At 33.1% G+C, this 23,418-nt stretch overlaps 1 protein-coding gene across 3 annotated transcripts in view; it reads left to right on the top strand.

The window, feature by feature from the left end:
- Positions 1-23,418, top strand: part of LOC111421024 (metabotropic glutamate receptor 4-like) — a 129,792-nt gene that overhangs the window by 42,370 nt on the left and 64,004 nt on the right. For all 3 annotated transcript variants that reach the window (XR_011641310.1, XM_071198464.1, XM_071198463.1), the window contains exons 2-3: positions 13,522-13,653; positions 14,172-14,351. Coding sequence is in view for 2 of the 3 variants with exons in the window: in XM_071198464.1 (XP_071054565.1) it covers positions 13,522-13,653; positions 14,172-14,351 (312 nt within the window). In the remaining variant the exon portion in view is untranslated. The remainder of the gene's footprint in view (positions 1-13,521; positions 13,654-14,171; positions 14,352-23,418) is intronic.

Below are 23,418 nucleotides of genomic sequence, written 5' to 3'. Positions count from 1 at the left end.
TGTGTATACTGGCTCAGACACAGATTATGATAAATTTAACTTAGGAGTTTCGGGGGATATCGTAGCTCATTTCATGAAACCATATCATAATAAGGGTCATATTTCATTTATTGATAACTGGGACTCATCACCACAGCTTGCAGAATTTCTGCACAGCCGACATACAGGGGTTTGCGGAACTGTAAAAAAAAATCGAAAAGGAATGCCCGTTTTGAAATCCAAGCTAAACCGTGGTGAAGTAGAAGTTGCCCACACCGACGTCTGGATGGTACTGAAATGGATGGATAAAAAAGAAGTTTTTGTCATAACAACAGTTCATGAAGTCGAATTTTGTGCAACTGGTAAAAAAAACTATAAAACTCAGCAAGACATTATAAAACCACGTTGTATTCATGACTACAATAAAAATATGGGGGCTATTGACAATATCGACATCTTTGACGGAGACGGTGAGAAAATCAATGAAGTGGTACCGAAAACTATTTTTCCATCTGCTTGATTTGATATTGATGAATGCGCATGTACTATTCATGATCAAAACTAAGCAAAAAGCGTCCTTTTCCAACTTTCGTTTATGTATAGTAAGGGATTTATTGAAATTAGATTCTAATGAACCGTCGCCTTCATCATCTGGCGTCGATCTTCGACTACAGGGGCGCCATTTTCCCATAAAAATTGTAGATGAAACCTCACAACAAAAATCTTTGCAACGTAATTGTGTATTATGCGCAATGTCTAAACAAAGGCGCCGAACTGCGTACCAATGTAACGTATGTCATAAAAGTTTATGTGTCGCACCATGTTTCGAAATATATCATACAAAAACTAAATTGCCATAACACATTTATATACTATAATCAGGTAATCAAAAAAAATTAAAATATACAAAAAATACGTCTAATATTACGGTGTTTGCTCAGAATAACGCTAAAAAAGAGCATTATTAGGAAACATTCTACATAATACAATATTATATTATATACAAACTATGAGACAAAAAGGTTTATTACCTATATCTTACATTTTACATGAAAATGATTCAAATGACAGTTGTTCTGTACGAAGGTGGAAATAAAACGATGGTATTATTTTTTGACATTGACATTATTTTCAAAGTCATACGAAGGTCACGACCATTTTTTTATATAGGACGCTATATTTTTTATCGAAAAATCTGAATCTATGATAAAAAAGTAAAGAATTCTGTAAAAAAAATTTTTATTTGCGTTGGTATTTTGCCAGTTAATTGGGCCACCCTGTATAAAATGTCATAATGAATAAAAAATGATAATTCCATCTTATTCAGGGACCTCTAAACCCTTTAGAAATCTTTCTGTTCAAATTTGAAAACTTGAAAATTTTTTCTTACCTTTGCGGACCGGGACCACCACTTAAGTGGTGGTCTATGTTATCAGTACTTTGTATATGATAAATATATCATATGAAGTACATTTTGTATCGATTTTCTTCAGACAATATGTTACCTAAAATCCCGGCCCTCTAAAGGTTAATAAAAATTATTTATTTAAGCCTTATCTAAGCCTTAGTCTTTGCTGAAGAATGAAATAAGAAATCATCAATGATTCTTGAGTTATAACTGAAAAACTAAGCAAACAAACATCAAGATAAGGAAAGAAATATAAAAGGTCATAAAAAAGAAGTTTGGAGGTTTTACTATATAGACCTAGTACTTTCACCCTGATTTAAAATTTTTCACCCCCCAGAATGGCTATTGCACTGTGTAATTGTTCAAAATATAAGATATGTAAAAATCATACTTTCATGAATACATTAACCAAAGAAAGGCGAGATCAAAATGGCTAGAAGGAGTTTAGAGCACAAAATCGAAGCAATTTTAATATTCGCTCGTGCTGACAGAAATCTACATGAAACAGAGCGACAATACGATTGATAAACATCCAATTAGTCGAAAATATTTAAGAGAACTTGTAAATAAGTTTTTGGAAACTGGAAGTATCGAAGACCGCAAAATAACTAGTCGTCGTTCGATTTCTGAAGACACACAAGTGCAGATATTAACAGAAGTAGTTGATGACGTCTGCTGCTATCGCATCAACGTGTGTATCATCCACATAAAATTAAAATGCTTCATGAATTAACAAAAGATGACCCTGATAGATATTTTGTGAGTTAATGACAAATATGGTTGAACGAAATCCATCATTAAAATAAAGAATTGCACTTTTTGTAATGGATAGTTTGTTATATTTTCGTTCTACCGGTTTTGACTCAACTTAGAGTCATCTTCAGGAACACGTCACAGTTTGAACTAAAACCATGGTACTATTATTGAACATTTGTTCGTGATTAAAAAGCAGTAAGGATATCAAGAACGTAATAATTGCGTAATTATGGGTGGATGTGATGATCGATGAATTGGCTGACAAGATGGTTGTCAGGATCGTGACGATCCATCAATAGTAGTACCATGGTTTTAGTTCAAACTGTGACGTGCTCCTGACGATGAGTCTAAGTTGAGTCGAAACCGGTAGAACGAAAATATAATAAACTATCTAATAATGTAAACAAATAATAATTACACCAAAAGAAATCCATCATATTTGAAACATATTTGTTTCACTGATGAATAACTTTCTTTTTGGATGGAAAATTGCATCGGCAAAATATACGTTACTGGAGTGATGTTAATCCACATGAATATCGCGAAGTTAACACTCAAGAAAATAAATTTGGGCAGCCATATTGGGAAATCACATCGAGACCAATACTCCTAACTGAAAATTTGACCGGATCATTGTATTTAAGATTATTAGAAGAAGATTTTTGCAAATTGTACCACAGAATCTTGGCAATGGTACGAAATTATCTTGATACAAATTTTAATGGACGGTGGATGGGTCGATTAAATGACACCTTTAGATTTCTTTTTATGGGGTTATTTAAAATCCAAGGTATATGAAATTCAGCTGGACAGTATTGATTGAGGATTTAAATTTACTTTATGCATCAAGATTTTTCGGATGCATCCATGGTTACTTTTGTACGTAGTTTGTATTAATCCATAAAACCGAGTTGTGCAATACTCACGCAAATGTTATTATTATTGGCTTCATTAGGGATATGGTGTACCCACGTGGGAATTTTAGGATTAAACTCTGGTTGTTTACTACGAATCTGATTAGTTTGGGTCTGTTATTGTTGTTGATGATGTTACTCCAGGACGTGTTTTTGAACGTTGAAATCGTTAATGAGGATGACACGCTGTTTACAATAATGGTGGATTATAAATGATAATCTGTTTGTGCTTAGCCGATCGATGTACGTGAAACAAAACAATATATCTTTAATAATTTGCCTTCGTGTACGTTGAGATGAAGTGACCTGTATCTTTATTTTTAAGTAATTTGAACTCAACAAGAAAATTGTACTTTGCCCTTTAATTTTATGTTTTCTCAGGATGAACCTTGATGACAGTTGCGAGAAGCTCGTTAGAAGTTCGGTAACTTGTAGTTGGTAGCACGTCTCATTGAGTTGTCGGTGGAATTGTTTCTGGACTTTCGAGGTAGAGGTGATAGTTGACACCTTATTCTGCCACGATTTGCATGTCGTAACATCTTGCAACTTCTCGTATGTGTTGGGATCTAAGTAAATATATCCTATTGGTTATTATTACTTTAGCATGGTGAGTGCAGTTTTATTGATTCTGCTTAAAATGTGGTTTAAAGAAATTTATTTACATTTAAAAAATTGGTCATGACCTTCATATGACCTTGAAATATAATAATATCTGGGCACTTGAAAACATAAAAATTTGCAAAGATTTTTTGTTGTAGAACTGTGTAATTAATTAACACAGTGTATCTCTTTATGCATTATATAAAACTAATTGCAAGTACAGTCGGAGAGCAATAGACCCTTGTTTTTGTTAAGTTTGTAACTTAGTACTGCGTTACGCCCGTTCCTCTCCACGTCGTGTTTGTTAATTTATGATGTTTTCGGTTGGGAGATAGCAAATCCCGGTTAGATTGAGTTAGCGAACGTGTTTGATCTAGTTGGTAGCTGCTCAACCGGGTTCGCCGTCGTCTCTTTCCAACTATTTTCGCGCGGTTAACTTTAAATTAAATCGAATTTATAGACGAATTCACTTGCATTATAAATTTAGGTTGAAGGGTTTACTTATTGATTAAAACTAATTTCAAAAGATTAAATTTTAATGCTGGCAAACACTTTTCGTAGATTTATTTGATAAAATTGAGGCTTCAATAAAATAAAATTTCTCAAACTATTTGAGGAGGATTTTTTTGGAAGAATAAGAATTCTGCCAAATCTAGGATGACTCAATATTTATTTTTTCCATGTTCTCGATGTAAGTGAAATAGATGAAACATATCTTTAATAATTTACCTTCGTCTAGGTAGCGATGAAGTGGCGTTTTGATGTGCTTTTTGTAGCTTTCACTGCGTGTCTCATTGAGTTGTCGCTAGACTTGTTCCTGGACTTTCCTTGTAGTTGATTCTTTTTATTCTGCTACGATTTCCATTTCAGCAAGTGTAACACCTAGCAACTCCTCGTACGCCTTGAAATCTAGGTGAATACATCGTATTGGATCTTATTACCTTGCGAGTGCAATTTTATTGATTCTTCTTAAAATGTGATTTAAAGATGACGACTGGGTTTATATCGGATTTAAATTAACTTTTTTCTCCCACTTTTATTACGGAATATGAAAGAGCCTTCATTGCCTTGAACTTTCATGATTTTCTATTCACCATGGAACCAGTTGATTGACTATACTAGGTTCAGAAAGAAGTCTTCTTTCGTATTGCGTTGTAGAAATGGGGCATTGCTTGAAAAAAATATCGATGACTTCATTACTTGTAAAAATGGCCGATAAAATTTTAAATTTGTATTAGAATAGAAAAGAACCTAAGCAGAATAAGAAGATGATTAAAATGAGGCAAAAAAGTTTAGATAATGAATTAATAACTCATGACCCAATTCTGCCACAAGACTATATGCTGAATCTTCTAAACATTGAGACATAGCTAAACCGAAGGAGATGGTAATATGCATTATTTTGGGATTCCTTGCTACGAATCTGATTAGTTCTGCCATGTTATTATTGTTGATGTGATTACTTCAGGACATCATGTTTACAATAATGGTCGATTATAATTTCAAGGTCATACTATGTTTGTGCATCATGGTAATAGGGTGTTTGTTGTTGACTGTAGTTGAAAGACATTTGGTTATGAGTTCAAGGTTGGATATTTTTAGCATTATGGAAATCGAATTTATTGATTCAAGCTTTGTGTAGTTCTGACATTGTTATTATGAGATCGATGTTTAATAAGTCTTGTTCTTAAATAACACAAGGGAACAAAATTAAACTTTTTTTTTGTTGCATCGACTTTTATGCCTGTTTTTTACTAATCGGAGGTTTTTCGGAAATTTCAAATCTACCGAGCTGGTGTTTAAAACAGTGTTTTGTTTAATAATGTCCGCGTCGAGAAATATCTGTCAAAACAATGGTGGTGAATATACATTCAAAAATAGTAGACCAATTTTTTCTGAGCCTCAGCCCTTTAATCAGGAAGACCTCAGTGCATTAGTCAGAGACCTTGGTCTTTCTAAAAAAGCATCGGAGATTCTAGCTTCTCGATTAAAGCAAAGAAATCTTGTAACCCCGGAAACAAGAATTTCATACTATCGTAACCGAGAGACAGAATTGCTTTCATTCTTTGCTAAAGATGACGACTTTGCTTTTTGTTCAGATGTTCCTGGTTTATTGAAAGCAATGGGAGTACAGAAGTATGATCCAAATGATGGCGTTTATTTATTGATTCTTCTAAACGTAGCCTAAAATGTGTACTTATGCATAACGGCAATAAACTGGGTTCGATACCGATTGCACATTCAAGTACAGTCAAAGAAGTAGCTCCTGTTATGGATAAAATCAAGTACAACGAACACAAGTGGCTGATATGTGTAGATCTAAAGATGGCGAATTTTCTTCTTTTACAACAAGGGGGCTATACAAAATATCCATGTTTTTTTTTTGTTTGTGGGACAGCAGAGCTAAGTCTGAGCACTGGGTTAGAAAAGATTGGCCTTCCAGGCAAACTATGGTTCCGGGAAAGCTGAATGTGATAAATGAACTTGTGTCCAGGGATCGTATAATACTGCCACCTTTACATATCAAACTAGGGCTTATGAAACAATTTGTCAAAGCTCTAAACAAGGATGGTGAGTGTTTTAAATACATCGCTAAAAAGTTCCATAACTTGAGCACAGAGATACTTAAAGCCGGAATTTTTGATGGTCCTCAAATAAGAAGGTTGATAAAGGATGAAAACTTTAATAGTTACATGACTGATATTGAAAAAAATGCCTGGAATGAATTCGTTTGGACTGCACAAAATTTTCTGGGAAACAAAAATGACGAAAGCTATGCTTGTTACACTTCCAGCAGCTTGGATGTAATATGAGCATCAAGGTACACTTCCTCCACAGTCATTTGGACCGTTTCCCTGAAAATCTTGGTGATCTGAGTGAAGAACACGTTACCAGGGTCACTGGAATGCTCACATGAAAATCTTATGAAAAAAATTTTTTTGATAAGTAGTGGTTGTTTTTCGAATGAGTTTCTTAATAAAATATAGATTTTTCTTAAAAAACGCGTTTTAATTATTATATCTCAAAAATTGAAGCTGATACGAACAATCTGCCTTCAGATCTGAAATCAGCACTCAGAGAAAGTATAATATTAGTCATAATATTTCATGCAACAAAAATGCTGTTTCCTTGTAAATTGGAACTCAACAAGAAAATTATACAAGTTTTCGTTCTTGCCTTTTAATTTTGTCTTTCATTTTATGATCACCGTTGCTGGGGCAGATCTGCTTAATTTTTTCTCAGGGTATAACCTGGATGACAGTTTCAAGCTCTTCGTGGGTCATCGTTAGTTGTCTCATTGAGGTGCTGGTGGAATTGTTTTTGGATATCTTTTATTTTTCTACGAATTCCATGTCAGAAAGTGTAACATTTTGCAACTTCTCATATGTGTTGAATACATCCTATTGGTTATTATGTCAATTGTGTTGAGATGTGGCAAAAAAAGGTTATGGTATGGCAGAAAAGGAGACAATAATCCAGATGACTTTAGAAATTATTTAACTTAAATTTAGTTAAGAACTCTTTGTTGATGTGATGAATATCGTCACATCATCACTCTGTGTGTGTTTGACCACTCCAGCAGACAATACGTCTGAAATCCCTTCCCATTCTATCATGGCGTGCAGCGATGCTCACCTACGCACATGGTTTTCTATATGTTTCTGGAGATATTTCTGACATCATATAGTTTGGTTCATACGATGCTGTCAGAAACAAACTTGATCTCGATGAACATATGGAATGTCTCGACATCGATACTCGCAATGCAGAATATATACTCTTGTTTGATTAAGCCGAATTCGCTTGCGGGCGAGGCTGTACGATTATAAAAAATATCAAACAAAGCATATTACAGCGCTTTGGCCGCGAGCGATCTTGGCTTATAATACACTTTTCTTTCATTACGCCGAGGTCGCTTGCATCAATACAATATACGTTCTTTTTGTTATACAGGGTGTCTCACGTAACTGGTTCGTTAGACCTTGTTTAGGTACAGTTTTGAAATTTTGGTAGTATGGGTGGAATAATTATTTTTTATAAATAATTTATCTTGGTGATATTGACATAATAATAAATAAAACTTTTTAAAGGAAGTAGGCATCTACAGTATGGACATACTGCCTTGTGAGGAAGAGTTGTATGAAGCTACATCATGTGGTGATTTTCTTGGCTTTATGATAGCTTTTCTGGGGAGGCTTTTTAAGATTTCTCTTGTAATCAAGTCAAAGTCTTCTTTTAATAATAATAATAATAATATTTAATGCCTCAAAAACAAATATTTACATAAATATACAGCGTGTCCCGTATCTTCCGCATCAGAGCATTATACGGTTGTAGAATACATTATTCTGAAGCGATCTTTCTAATAAAATTTTTTCGAAATGTTTATAATAACCGCACGGGAACTGTTTAACGACGACCAATAACGGACAACTTTGATTCATCGAAAAAGTTTATTTCTCTTTCCATGACGAATTTATTGGTGAGTACACGTGGGAAACGTGTTATCATCGGCGTAGCGGACCGGCCGAGGGTGGCACCGACTACCTGAGTCTGATTTGCGATCTGCTGATTGGACGAAAAACAGTTCCTTTAAACAGTTCCCGTGCGGTTATTATAAACATTTCGAAAAAATTTTATTAGAAAGATCGCTTCAGAATAATGTATCCTACAACCGTATAATGCTCTGATGCGGAAGATACGGGACACGCTGTATACATTAATATAGACATCAAGGCAAACGGATTAATTTATCGCAATCTTCCAAGAGACCCAACTGGTTGCAGTGTATATGTAATTTTAAATAAATAAGTATGGCTAATAAAACAGAGAGTCAGTTACTATAAGGAAGGAAATAGACACAAAAAAGTGCAGTAAAAGATAGGATAAAAGGCAGATTAGAAAAGAAAACAAACACATATAGGTCAAGAAGAAGATAGTTGAAGAGATAGCAGATGGCAAATCGTTCCACAACTGCGCTGTAAAAGATCTGTGGTAGATTTCAGTAAGTTCATGAGTGTAGAGTTCGACATTAATCGAGTGGGCAAGTCTTGTGATGCTAAAAAGTGAAAGGCATCAGACAAATAAGCAGGAGTACGGATATGGGCAATTTTGTACAACATAGTAAGCATACGAAATAATCTACGACTCCAGCAAGTCATCATCTGCGGGTTGTTATATGGAGTGATGTGCTAAAACTTCACAAAGAAACCTTACTCCAATCCAAATTCGCAAATTTCAAACGGCCAGATAATCGCAGAAAACCATTCCCATCAACAAAAGGACACAGACGATATAATGAATTGTTACGTTCTAGATGTTTGTGATTTAGCAGTGACCATTAGTGAACAACTAACAGAAAGCAATCTTTGTTTTCGACACTTATTTACAAACCGTAAACACCACGATGTAATGCGTAGCAATCTCGTTAAACTGGAAATCGTGTTATCAACTCCCACGCTGCCTTGGTCGGCCTATCGACTAGAGCACAAAATTTATGATCTTCTTCAGGAATATTGGATAATGATGTTGGAACTTTTGGTACCGGACAACCAGTCAGGACCGGACCACCGTAACCTCTCATTCACCAGCTTAGACGGATTGATGCCACGTGACGCAAAATCAGCTGGGTTTTCTTTTCCAGAAATGTGATGTTACTGCTCCAACGAAAAGTCTTGCGGACATACTCCTTCCATCTGGATGGATGACTTTGAATCCAGGCCAGAACAATTGATGAATCACTCCACAAATGGACAGGAACATGAGAAATGTCTAAAACTTTAATTGCACTTCGATTTTAGGCGCAGAAAATGTTCCATGCCATCTAGGAATTGATATCTCAGAAATAAATTTTAATTCATTAAGAAAATCCAGCCACTGAGAAGAAAGATCTTGAGGTAACGCAAAATCGCAATCAAACTGACATGTCCATAATTCTTGAACGAATATCTTTGCGACAATCACAATAGGAGAAATCCAGCCGAGTGGATCAAAAATTTTTGATATTTGAAAAAATTTTGAATTAAACAGGGAATAATCGTTGGATTTATATTTACATGAAGTAGTATCGAGCACCAGAGCAGCATCTTTATCAAGTTGATTTTTTGACAATTGGTTTAACGCAAAATTATTGTTGGACATTCATTTTCTTGCTACAAAACCAGCTGATTTCAGAATATTATCAATCTGAAGAATTTGAGCAGTTATTGTTTCTAAGTCTATATTACTTGCTAGAGGTGAGTCATGGATGCAATCAAATGACAATTCTTTGAGACACCTGATCATCAAGGAAGGAGCACAAGCTAAGCCATATGTTACTGTAGCTCATTTGGATGGACAATGATTTGACGGTACATTTTCTCTATGTCCGCAATGAATACAAAGTGATACCGTCTCCAACGCATCAAAATATTTGAAAGATCTTTCTGGAGCTTTGGGCTTATATGTAAATTGTCGTCAAGAGATTCTCCCAATGATGTGTTTTGGGATCCATTAAAAACAACTCGTAGTTTTGTTGTTGTGCTTGTTTCTTTGATCACCCCATGATGAGGTAAAAAGAAGTGAGGAGTACAAAATGATTGGTCGTGTGGTAGTTTTATCATGTGCCCCAAATCATGATACTCCGATACTCCAGTTGATGCTTTGGGTTGTTCTTGTAGCCAAAATCGTTGAATCGAATCTTTTAATTCAACATCAAGTGTGCACTGAAAGCCATGAATTGCAGAATGAAATGGAGTATTGTTAACAGGACAAGACAATATCCAACTAAGCTGAGTTTTTTGAGCAATAGGTGCATTAACGTCACCTTTTCTGATTCTATTTTCAATGATTTGAGCGTATATGTCTGCTCCAAGAATGACATCTATTGGTTCTTGAGAAGAGTTGGAACAAGTTTTAAGAACAATTGCTTTAGTACTAAATGTTTGGTCGGGGTTTGAGTCCTCTTGAGTATCCAGCTTTTTGAGCACTAACACCAACGATTGGAATATTAGCATTACTTCTTGAAATGTTTAACTGAACCATAGCTTCGGCAACAAAAGAAACCTCCGAACCTTGATTACTTGAAGCACGTGCCATGAAGACCGGTTATAATCGATATCATAGCATAAAACTTTGAGTCGAAATTAATTCTGATGAGGTCGGCGAGATCGTTTCTTGTTGAGATGATGATGGTTTGGTTATTGTGCAACGTTGTATGATGTTGTTTTTGACAGAGCTTGCATCGTTTTTGAGTTTTACAATGTTTCAATAGATGGGGTCCAAGACTATTAAAACAAAGACATTTAGATATGACGAACTCTTTACGTTGAGCTACAGATTTATTAAGATATTGCGGATAAGATGTAATATGATGGTCACCTTTGCAGCATGCACAATTAAGTAATGATTGCGAAACATGAGTCTTAACTTGGTTAAAAATTCTAGAGGGCACCTCAGATAGATTAGATGCAGGTTTGCGGTGACCAGATATTTGCTCGATAGCTTCTAAAGCATGAATTCGTCCAGTGATAAATGTTTCAAGCTGAGAAAATGTAGCAGACGTTGTTTTATCACCAATTGACTTTTCCCAATCTTTCAAAGACTATACAGGGTGTTTTATTTAAAGAGATACGCTTATATCTCGAAAACCAAAACTCGAATCGAAAAATGTTTCAAGTAAACTTTTTTTGGTGAAAAGGGGGGTACTCTTGCGGCTAGAACATAATGAGATGGACATCCATCATGCTGATACCATAGCGCAAGTCTTCGCTCCAGAATAAGGTCTTCCAACAAAACCGGTAAATCGTTCAACAAAAATTCCGATACTTTCTGCCATTCAAATTGCCATCAATAAATTATTTTATTGCCAACAATGCCACACCAGACATTAACTGACCAGGGTTTTTGATGATCAACTTGTCTTAGCCAACGAGGATTTTCATGTCACCAGTAATGGAGGGCAAATGTGGAGCAAATTGAAGTCATTGAATATTAAATCACATAAAGATGCTACCCAGATTAATGAATATTTTGTGGATAGTGTCAAAGAAATTGTTAAAGACCTCCAAGGGCGTGGTTTAGATCTCTATGATAGTTCTAGTTTTAAAAATGACTTTTCTTTTAAACCAGTGGAGGTCTCTTTGGTGTTGGAGATGATTAATTCTATTGCCTCATCTGCAGTTGGAGCGGATGGTGTCTCCATTGACATGATCAAAATGTCTTGTCCAACTATTTTGCCATATTTAACTCATATACTAAACTGTTGTGTAATTGAACATGTATTTCCCATGGAATGGAAGCGTGCTGTGGTTGTTCCGCTGCCTAAGCAGGGTGACCCACAGGAATATGGCGACTTGCGACCTATTAGAAAATAAGTTTGTGTGGCGCTATTGATGCGGTCACTTCGCGAAGTATACAGAGAGTACAAAACAGTTGTCTTAGATTTATCTATGGAATTCGAAAATTTAAGTACGAAGGCTTTCACGGCCGATATTAATTAAACTAAAACTATCACAAGAACTAACACTAGACCTAGAATCTTCCGGGTTAAGCCGTGCGTTTTTTGAAAGAATGTTTGACGTTTCGGATGCCATGAATTCGTTTAAAATTTGACAATAAATACATGAAAAGGTAATTAATAACTAATTAGTGTCTAATTGTCAACTAAGTTGCTTTGTCAAATCCGGGTGGAGAAGGCTTCGTTGAGTTCACCAACATCTTCCATGTGCGGCTGAGTTCCCAGCCATCTTCTCTATTCATGTTATTCCCATGTCGATGAATCTCTACCGCCTCTCTCGTCAATCTTTGGAAGTAATGTTCGTTTCTTGCCAGCACTTTGGTTTTTTCGAACTCTATGCTGTGTCCTCCTTTGTGGCAATGCTCTGCGACTGCAGATTGTTGGACGTCTCTTTCGTGTTCCTTGATACGGCACTCCACGCGTAATTTTTGTTTTATAGTTTTTATGACAGTTTCAATACGAAGGTTTTTAATATTATTCTTCTGATTAAGTGATCTCCCTTTATTGCAGCATGACTTTTCATAACTTTTCAGAATAGGAATGATGTCATTTTTTATGTTGTCGCGGTTGGGTAATTTGTTGATGACACAGTCAATCTCTATGACTGTTAAATGTATGTCTGGTTGAGTTTGAATGGCGAATTTGTGGCTTTTGTTAAGTATGTTGACTTCATCGTCATTGAACTGTATGTTCGTAAGATTGGTAGTGTATTTAAGTTCGTTATGTTTATTTGCATCAGCTAAATTAGTTTGCCCTGTCTGAGTAGCCTTTGGTTCATGTAATTTAGGGTAGGCATTCTTGATGGAATTTTGATTATGTTCTTAAAAGGTGTAATTTTCGTTTTTTAATGGTGAACTCATCATAACTACACAGGCAGGCTTCTTCCCTAATCTTGACTATAATTTGTTCCATTTCAAGAAAGTTGAAATGTAGACTGAGTTCACGGTGTAGGTAAGCAAGTCTTGTATAGAGAGAATCTATTGACTGGAAGTGATTTCATTTCAACATTAAGCTTTCTTGTTGCTCTCCATAATGAAAAATTACTTGCTTTATTAACTCCTTTATCTGTTTTAGCTCTTCTTTTTTTCTGCCACTAGTTCTCTAATTTCTTGAGAGTAATTCTTGTCAGCATTTTTATTTTTCAGTTTTTTGTGTTATTCCATGCTACACGTTGAATATCTAATACAAAGTTTTTTTTATCATTTTTGCTATGTCGATCTTATTTTCGATGAGAAATGTTTGTATTTAATTATTAATTTTGTTATTGTTCAATATCATATTCAATCAATCTAAATAAAGATTGAATCAATTTATGAAATTATTTTAATTTCCTGAGTATGATTAAAAAGGATGTTTTTTATTTGCAGGACATGTCCGAATATAAATGTGAATCAGGAAAACCGCCGGTGTATGTCCCTTATAAACCAGTAACAGCAGTTATTGGGGCATCGTTTAGCGTCGTTTCAATTATGGTCGCGAACATATTGCGTCTATTCAAGGTAAGTGGTATTCGGTATTTCATTTAGCTTTCCTGGTTATTGTTATACGCACACGTCCCATCCACAACAATAGGTGATGCGGACAAATTCGAAATTTGAGCTTATATGCGACCGTTCTGTTTAAATTTCACTGACCTTCGGATATTGATTTCTGGCCAATTCGAAGCTTTACCAGTGCACTTTTCGGTCGGTTCGTGCACAGGTGAAATTTTAATTTAAACCCTCCGCTGGTGTATAAGTTGGCTAACGACGGAAACTTGTGTCGTTCAACGGTTCTTTTCTACGAGCACACTCATGAAGCCCCGCAATTTGCAAGTACTTTTCCCCATCATTTTTATATTCCATTTTGGTAAAATTCAATTTTTATGTAAGTAATTCTTCCTTTCATGTAATATTTATAAAGGAAACCGACAAACGTAATATTTCTGTTAGCTTTGGGAAAGGTAAAATTTACTTAGTTCCTTTGAAAACATACCAAACGGTCTATAGTCGATTTAATGTTATCGCGGTTGTTCCAGATACCACAAGTTAGCTACGCGTCCACAAGTACAGAGCTTTCGGACAAGTCCAGGTTTGAATACTTTAGCCGAGTCGTACCACCTGATAACTTTCAAGCTCAAGCCATGGTCGAGGTCATAAAAGCTCTCGGGTGGAAGTACGTGTCCACCGTTGCCGTTGAAGGCGATTATGGAGAAAAAGTAAGCAAAAAATTACAACAATTTTTTTTGTCTATATTATGCATAGCATAATTGTATAGCACCTACTAAATACATTACTTATTTTTAACACCAAATTAAACTAGATAATGTTTTGCAGCTCTTTGCTTTACCCATAATATAGATAAATATTGTCATCACACACGTTTAGGAGATTATTGTTTTTGTTATAATTCCACACTATTATACTTTCAAGTCGAGATGGACAAAAAATATTTAGTCGCGGACGTTTACAAATATATTTAGCAGAAAAAGCAAAAATTATTGAATTAAAAATAAAAGGATATTGGCCAATGTTAATTAAATTAAAGCCGTTGAACCGGAAAACAAAAGGAAGTCCCGGGTTGTAAATGAAGACCTAAAAGGATATTTTAATTATTATACTATAAAATAAATATGTCAAGGAGTTTAGGGAAATGGATTTTGCAGGTGAGTCTATTTTTCCTTCTTTGACGTACTGAGGTTGGCAATTAACAAGAACTGCATTATAATAATAATAATAAATAAATAAATATATAAATTTATATATAAATACATAAATAAAGGGAACTGTTTTTCGACGTCCAATGGCAAATCGTAAATCAGATTCAGGTAATCGGCCCAACATTAATGATCAAAACATATTTCTCACGTGTACTTACCAATAGATTCGACACGGGAAGAGAAATAAACTTTTTCGGTGAATCAAAGTCGTTCTATTGGACAATATTATTATATTAATTATATTAATATTATTATTTACAATTAGAAAGATCGCTTCGGAATAATGTATCATACAACCGTATAATGCCTTGATGTGGAAGATACCGGACACCTGTGTAAATTATGAGTTACACACGAAAACCTTTACAAAGTTACCTTGTTGAATGTTAGATTAAGATTATTATTACAATATTGCTCTCTTACACTTTTGCTCTTAGATGCGTCAATATCGAGAAAAATACAAAAATATGAAAATTTGTTTATTTTTCAAAATATTAAAGGTAACGTTTGGGAATCGGAGTATGCTATAAGAAATCTTTTATAACAAAAATTGTTGCTAATTTTATTGTTAACAATATAGCTCTGTTACACTTTTGCTCTTAGATACGTCAATATCGAGATAGATACGAAAATATGAAAATTTTATGAATTTGTTGCTCTTTCAAGTTATTAAAGGTAACACTTGAGAATCGGAGCTTGCTATAAAAAATCTTTTATAACAAAAGTTGTAGCAAATTTTATTGTTAACAATATTACTCTCTTGCACTTTTGCTCTTAGTTACGTCAATATCGAGATAGATACGAAAATAAGAAAATTTGATGAATTTGTTGCTTTTTCAAGTTATTAAAGGTAACACTTGGGAATCGGAGTATGCTATAAGAAATCTTTTATAACAAAAGTTGTAGCAAATTTTATTGTTAACAATATTGCTCTCTTGCACTTTTGCTCTTAGATACGTCAATATCGAGAAAAATACAAAAATATGAAAATTTTAAAAATTTGTTTATTTTTCAAGATATTAAAGGTAACGTTTGGGAATCGGAGTATGCTATAAGAAAACTTTTATAACAAAAATTGTTGCAAATTTGATTGTTAACAATATTGCTCTCTTGCACTTTTGCTCTTAGATGCGTTAATATCGAGATAGATACGAAAATATGAAAATTTTATGAATTTGTTGCTCTTTCAAGTTATTATAGGTAACACTTGGGAATCGGAGTACGTTATAAGAAATCTTTTATAACAAAAGTTGTAGCAAATTTTATTGTTAACAATATTGCTCTCTTGCACTTTTGCTCTTAGATGCGTCAATATCTATTTTGACAATATTATGTTTTGAACCGTTGTCAAATTAGGCAGGAGGTTTACTTATGACGCGTACTGTATATACCAATGATCTGGCAACGTTGCTCGAGCGACATTGCCACATCGTTGGTATATGCTTTTATGCAATATAAGTAGGGTATTCCCATAAGGTACAATTTTTGTCAAAATTTGTTAAAATTTTGAAAACCGGTAGAACTCCAACTCTGGTTTCAGTCACCACAAGATTAGCTAGCCTCCAGTCCTCTACCTTTGGATTCCATACTTGAAATATACCTTTGGATCCTTTGGAAATCTTGACTTAAAATAACTTGCCAAGGATGTTGTACTACTCCTTTGTTTAGAAATCGTGTGTCAAACTTAATAGACATAAATTCTTTCAGCCTTAACTCAAACTAAAACTTTTTTTTTGCAAAACTAACGACTTTTGTTGTTCGATTTGTGACTGCTATAGTAGTATGGTTCATTAGGAATACATTATTAAAAAAATCACTATTAAATTGCGAACATTTCTGACCATAGTACCTAAAAATATGATGTACGGGAACGATTTTTAACATTTTCAAAAATGTGTCTATTACCACTTAACTAAGAGACATAGAATTTTTTTCTTATTTTTACCAGAACAGGTATGGGTTGGCCTCTCACCCGGTACCCACTTGACGTTGAGTTTCTTGACAACCTGTATATATATAATAATATACACAATAGATTACCATTATTATAATTATTATGGGGAACAACAAAAGATAATAATCAAAATTAAGTTAACGAAAAAACAAAAAGATCATTAAACGTCCAAGGCACGGACCGCCGAGAGGACCAAGCTCCTGAACCTCTTATATGGATGGTAAAATACGTCCACATCAATACAGTCGGACGCCCGCGACATACGAAAAATCGGCGAGTTATAAAAATAATTTGTGCGTGGTATGTGCAGAATAAGTGGTTGTGACGTAGAGAGCGAGATGGACTATGTATATCTATAGCAGCAACCAACGCAATATAGTCACACCGGGCATTTACTATCTTATACAGCATAAAAACATCATTGCAGAATCTCCATTCACGAAGGGAAACAAAATTAAAAAGTCTACAGGCAGACTCGTAATTAACAAAATCCTGATGACTCTTAAAACATAAATACTTTAAAAATCGTTTTTGGATTTTTTCCAATCTAGTTATATAAATGACTCCACACAACGCTACAATAATTCAGCACCCTAAAAACAAAAGAATAATATAAGACCCTAAAGGATGATACGTTTGAGAACTGTTCTGTCGAACGAGTAATAAAGCCAAGCATACGCCAAGCCTTACTAACCACTCCATCAATGTGAACATCGAACTGTAATTGTTCATCCATAACAATGCCCAGATCTCTAACATGCGGGACTCTTGGCATAGTTACTTCATTCAATGTGTAATTGAAGGTAATCACATTATCTTTTCGCCTGAAAGTAATTACATTACATTTTAAATGATTTAATGTTAACATATTTGATTGGCAATATCGCTCCAAGTTATCAACACCGCGCTGCAACTTGGAACAATCCATGGGTGACGAAACACGAAGAAAGATTTTGAGGTCATCGGCATACATTAAACAGTTTGACCACCTAATGACACTGAAAATGTCATTAATGTACATATTAACCAGTAGGGGACCAAGATGACTCACCTGCGGCACACCCGAAGACACTACAACCTCAGTTGGTGGGTACAGAGCAGTACCCCCCAACAGAGACAACCTGAATTTTGCCGCTCAAATAAGACCTAAGCTAGGCCAACAACCGACCACCAATACCAAAGCCTGCCATCTTACTTAATAATAAATTATGGTCGACCCGATCGAATGCGTTAATATTAAAGAATATTAAAGGTAACGTATGGGAATCGGAGTATGCTATAAGAAATCTTTTATAACAAAAGTTGTAGCAAATTTTATTGTTAACAATATTGCTCTCTTGCACTTTTGCTGTTAGATACGTCAATATCGAGATAGATACGAAAATATGAAAATTTTATGAATTTGTTGCTCTTTCAAATTATTAAAGGTAACACTTGAGAATCGGAGCTTGCTATAAGAAAACTTTTATAACAAAAATTGTTGCAAATTTTACTGTTAACAATATTGCTCTCTTACACTTTTACTCTTAGATGCGTCAATATCGAGAAAAATACAAAAATATGAAAATTTGAAAAATTTGTTTATTTTTCAAGATATTAAAGGTAACGTTTGGGAATCGGAGTATGCTATAAGAAAACTTTTATAACAAAAATTGTTGCAAATTTTATTGTTAACAATATTGCTCTCTTGCACTTTTGCTCTTAGTTACGTCAATATCGAGATTGATACGAAAATAGGAAAATTTGATGAATTTGTTACTTTTTCAAGTTATTAAAGGTAACACTTGGGAATCGGAGTATGCTATAAGAAATCTTTTATAACAAAAGTTGTAGCAAATTTTATTGTTAACAATATTGCTCTCTTGCACTTTTGCTCTTATATGCGTCAACATCTATTTTGACAATATTATGTTTTGAACCGTTGTCAAATTAGGCAGGAGGTTTACTTATGACGCGTACTGTATACCAACGATCTGGCAACGCTGCTCGAGCGACATTGCCACATCGTTGGTATATACTTTTATGCAATATAAGTAGGGTATTCCCAGAAGGTACAATTTTTGTCAAAATTTGTTAAAATTTTGAAAACCGGTAGATTAAGTGCTATAATAAATCTGTTCGTTTAGGGTCAGGGTACATCAGAGCCTCCTTGGCTTGGCGACATCCTGGTGTCCTGTCCCAGTAGTTTAGAAACTTCTTACGTGTTTCCTCTTTTTTGAAGTTGTATTAAAGACCTTAATGTTGGGGCAATGAATGGTTCTGGCGATCCCGGAGGTTCGCCTGCAGCTTTTCTTGCCATCATGTCATCATTTTTTTGAGTTATAATTGAGTTAATTTTCGAAAATCAACAATTTTGATTTTATCGATTTAGAGCTTATAAATAAAAAATGGTAATAATTGGGTTCAATCTTGTTATGGATCTAGTCTTTATGGCCCATTACTAAGGTTTTATGTATAAAAAGTTTTTCTCCATCGCTTTTAGTTTTTGAGTTATGATTGAGTTAATTTTCGAAAATCAACAATTTTGATTTTATCGATTTAGAGCTTATAAATAAAAAATGGTAATAATTGGGTTCAATCTTGTTATGGATCTAGTCTTTATGGCCCATTACTAAGGTTTTATGTATAAAAAGTTTTTCTCCATCGCTTTTAGTTTTTGAGTTATGATTGAGTTAATTTTCGAAAATCTACAATTTTCATTTTAATCGATTTAGAGCTTATAAATAAAAAATGGTAATAATTGGGTTCAATCTTGTTATGGATATAGTCTTTATGGCCCATTACTAAGGTTTTATGTATAAAAAGTTTGTCTCCATCGCTTTTAGTTTTTGAGTTATGATTGAGTTAATTTTCGAAAATCAACAATTTTGATTTTAATCGATTTAGAGCTTATAAATAAAAAATGGTAATAATTGGGTTCAATCTTGTTATGGATCTAGTCTTTATGGCCCATTACTAAGGTTTTATGTATAAAAAGTATTTCCCCGTCGCTTTTAGTTTATGAGTTATGATTGAGTTAATTTTCGAAAATCAACAATTTTGATGTTTAATCGATTTAGAGCTTATAAATAAAAAATGATAATAATTGGGTTCAATCTTGTTATGGATCTAGTCTTTATGGCCCATTACTAAGGTTTTGTGTATAAAAAGTTTTTCTCCATCGCTTTTAGTTTTTGAGTTATGATAGAGTTAATTTTCGAAAATCAACAATTTTGATGTTTAATCGATTTAGAGCTTATAAATAAAAAATGGTAATAATTGGGTTCAATCTTGTTATGGATCTAGTCTTTATGGCCCATTACTAAGGTTTTATGTATAAAAAGTTTTTCTCCATCGCTTTTAATTTTGAGTTATGATTGAGTTAATTTTCGAAAATCAACAATTTTGATTTTATCGATTTAGAGCTTATAAATAAAAAATGGTAATAATTGGGTTCAATCTTGTTATGGATCTAGTCTTTATGGCCCATTACTAAGGTTTTATGTATAAAAAGTTTTTCTCCATCGCTTTTAGTTTTTGAGTTATGATTGAGTTAATTTTCGAAAATCTACAATTTTCATTTTAATCGATTTAGAGCTTATAAATAAAAAATGGTAATAATTGGGTTCAATCTTGTTATGGATCTAGTCTTTATGGCCCATTACTAAGGTTTTATGTATAAAAAGTTTTTCTCCATCGCTTTTAGTTTTTGAGTTATGATTGAGTTAATTTTCGAAAATCTACAATTTTCATTTTAATCGATATAGAGCTTATAAATAAAAAATGGTAATAATTGGGTTTAATCTTGTTATGGATATAGTCTTTATGGCCCATTACTAAGGTTTTATGTATAAAAAGTTTGTCTCCATCGCTTTTAGTTTTTGAGTTATGATTGAGTTAATTTTCGAAAATCAACAATTTTGATTTTAATCGATTTAGAGCTTATAAATAAAAAATGGTAATAATTGGGTTCAATCTTGTTATGGATCTAGTCTTTATGGCCCATTACTAAGGTTTTATGTATAAAAAGTATTTCCCCGTCGCTTTTAGTTTATGAGTTATGATTGAGTTAATTTTCGAAAATCAACAATTTTGATGTTTAATCGATTTAGAGCTTATAAATAAAAAATGATAATAATTGGGTTTAATCTTGTTATGGATCTAGTCTTTATGGCCCATTACTAAGGTTTTGTGTATAAAAAGTTTTTCTCCATCGCTTTTAGTTTTTGAGTTATGATTGAGTTAATTTTCGAAAATCAACAATTTTGATGTTTAATCGATTTAGAGCTTATAAATAAAAAATGGTAATAATTGGGTTCAATCTTGTTATGGATTTAGTCTTTATGGTCCATTACTAAGGTTTTATGTATAAAAAGTATTTTCCCAACGCTTTTACTTTTTGAGTTATAATTGAGTTAATTTTCGGAAATCAACAATTTTGATTTTATCGATTTAGAGCTTATAAATAAAAAATGGTAATAATTGGGTTCAATCTTGTTATGGATCTAGTCTTTATGGCCCATTACTAAGGTTTTATGTATAAAAAGTTTTTCTCCATCGCTTTTAATTTTGAGTTATGATTGAGTTAATTTTCGAAAATCAATAATTTTGATTTTATCGATTTAGAGCTTATAAATAAAAAATGGTAATAATTGGGTTCAATCTTGTTATGGATCTAGTCTTTATGGCCCATTACTAAGGTTTTATGTATAAAAAGTTTTTCTCCATCGCTTTTAGTTTTTGAGTTATGATTGAGTTAATTTTCGAAAATCTACAATTTTCATTTTAATCGATTTAGAGCTTATAAATAAAAAATGGTAATAATTGGGTTCAATCTTGTTATGGATATAGTCTTTATGGCCCATTACTAAGGTTTTATGTATAAAAAGTTTGTCTCCATCGCTTTTAGTTTTTGAGTTATGATTGAGTTAATTTTCGAAAATCAACAATTTTGATTTTAATCGATTTAGAGCTTATAAATAAAAAATGGTAATAATTGGGTTCAATCTTGTTATGGATCTAGTCTTTATGGCCCATTACTAAGGTTTTATGTATAAAAAGTATTTCCCCGTCGCTTTTAGTTTATGAGTTATTATTGAGTTAATTTTCGAAAATCAACAATTTTGATGTTTAATCGATTTAGAGCTTATAAATAAAAAATGATAATAATTGGGTTTAATCTTGTTATGGATCTAGTCTTTATGGCCCATTACTAAGGTTTTGTGTATAAAAAGTTTTTCTCCATCGCTTTTAGTTTTTGAGTTATAATTGAGTTAATTTTCGAAAATCAACAATTTTGATGTTTAATCGATTTAGAGCTTATAAATAAAAAATGGTAATAATTGGGTTCAATCTTGTTATGGATTTAGTCTTTATGGTCCATTACTAAGGTTTTATGTATAAAAAGTATTTCCCCGTCGCTTTTAGTTTATGAGTTATGATTGAGTTAATTTTCGAAAATCAACAATTTTGATGTTTAATCGATTTAGAGCTTATAAATAAAAAATGATAATAATTGGGTTCAATCTTGTTATGGATCTAGTCTTTATGGCCCATTACTAAGGTTTTGTGTATAAAAAGTTTTTCTCCATCGCTTTTAGTTTTTGAGTTATGAATGAGTTAATTTTCGAAAATCAACAATTTTGATGTTTAATCGATTTAGAGCTTATAAATAAAAAATGGTAATAATTGGGTTCAATCTTGTTATGGATTTAGTCTTTATGGTCCATTACTAAGGTTTTATGTATAAAAAGTATTTTCCCAACGCTTTTACTTTTTGAGTTATAATTGAGTTAATTTTCGGAAATCAACAATTTTGATTTTATCGATTTAGAGCTTATAAATAAAAAATGGTAATAATTGGGTTCAATCTTGTTATGGATCTAGTCTTTATGGCCCATTACTAAGGTTTTATGTATAAAAAGTTTTTCTCCATCGCTTTTAATTTTGAGTTATGATTGAGTTAATTTTCGAAAATCAACAATTTTGATTTTATCGATTTAGAGCTTATAAATAAAAAATGGTAATAATTGGGTTCAATCTTGTTATGGATCTAGTCTTTATGGCCCATTACTAAGGTTTTATGTATAAAAAGTTTTTCTCCATCGCTTTTAGTTTTTGAGTTATGATTGAGTTAATTTTCGAAAATCTACAATTTTCATTTTAATCGATTTAGAGCTTATAAATAAAAAATGGTAATAATTGGGTTCAATCTTGTTATGGATATAGTCTTTATGGCCCATTACTAAGGTTTTATGTATAAAAAGTTTGTCTCCATCGCTTTTAGTTTTTGAGTTATGATTGAGTTAATTTTCGAAAATCAACAATTTTGATTTTAATCGATTTAGAGCTTATAAATAAAAAATGGTAATAATTGGGTTCAATCTTGTTATGGATCTAGTCTTTATGGCCCATTACTAAGGTTTTATGTATAAAAAGTATTTCCCCGTCGCTTTTAGTTTATGAGTTATGATTGAGTTAATTTTCGAAAATCAACAATTTTGATGTTTAATCGATTTAGAGCTTATAAATAAAAAATGATAATAATTGGGTTTAATCTTGTTATGGATCTAGTCTTTATGGCCCATTACTAAGGTTTTGTGTATAAAAAGTTTTTCTCCATCGCTTTTAGTT

Source organism: Onthophagus taurus, chromosome 8, assembly GCF_036711975.1.
Source record: "Onthophagus taurus isolate NC chromosome 8, IU_Otau_3.0, whole genome shotgun sequence".
Taxonomy (NCBI): Eukaryota; Metazoa; Arthropoda; class Insecta; order Coleoptera; family Scarabaeidae; genus Onthophagus; species Onthophagus taurus.
The sequence above is the reverse complement of the archived record's forward strand: the minus strand, read 5'-3'. Positions and strand labels throughout refer to the sequence as shown.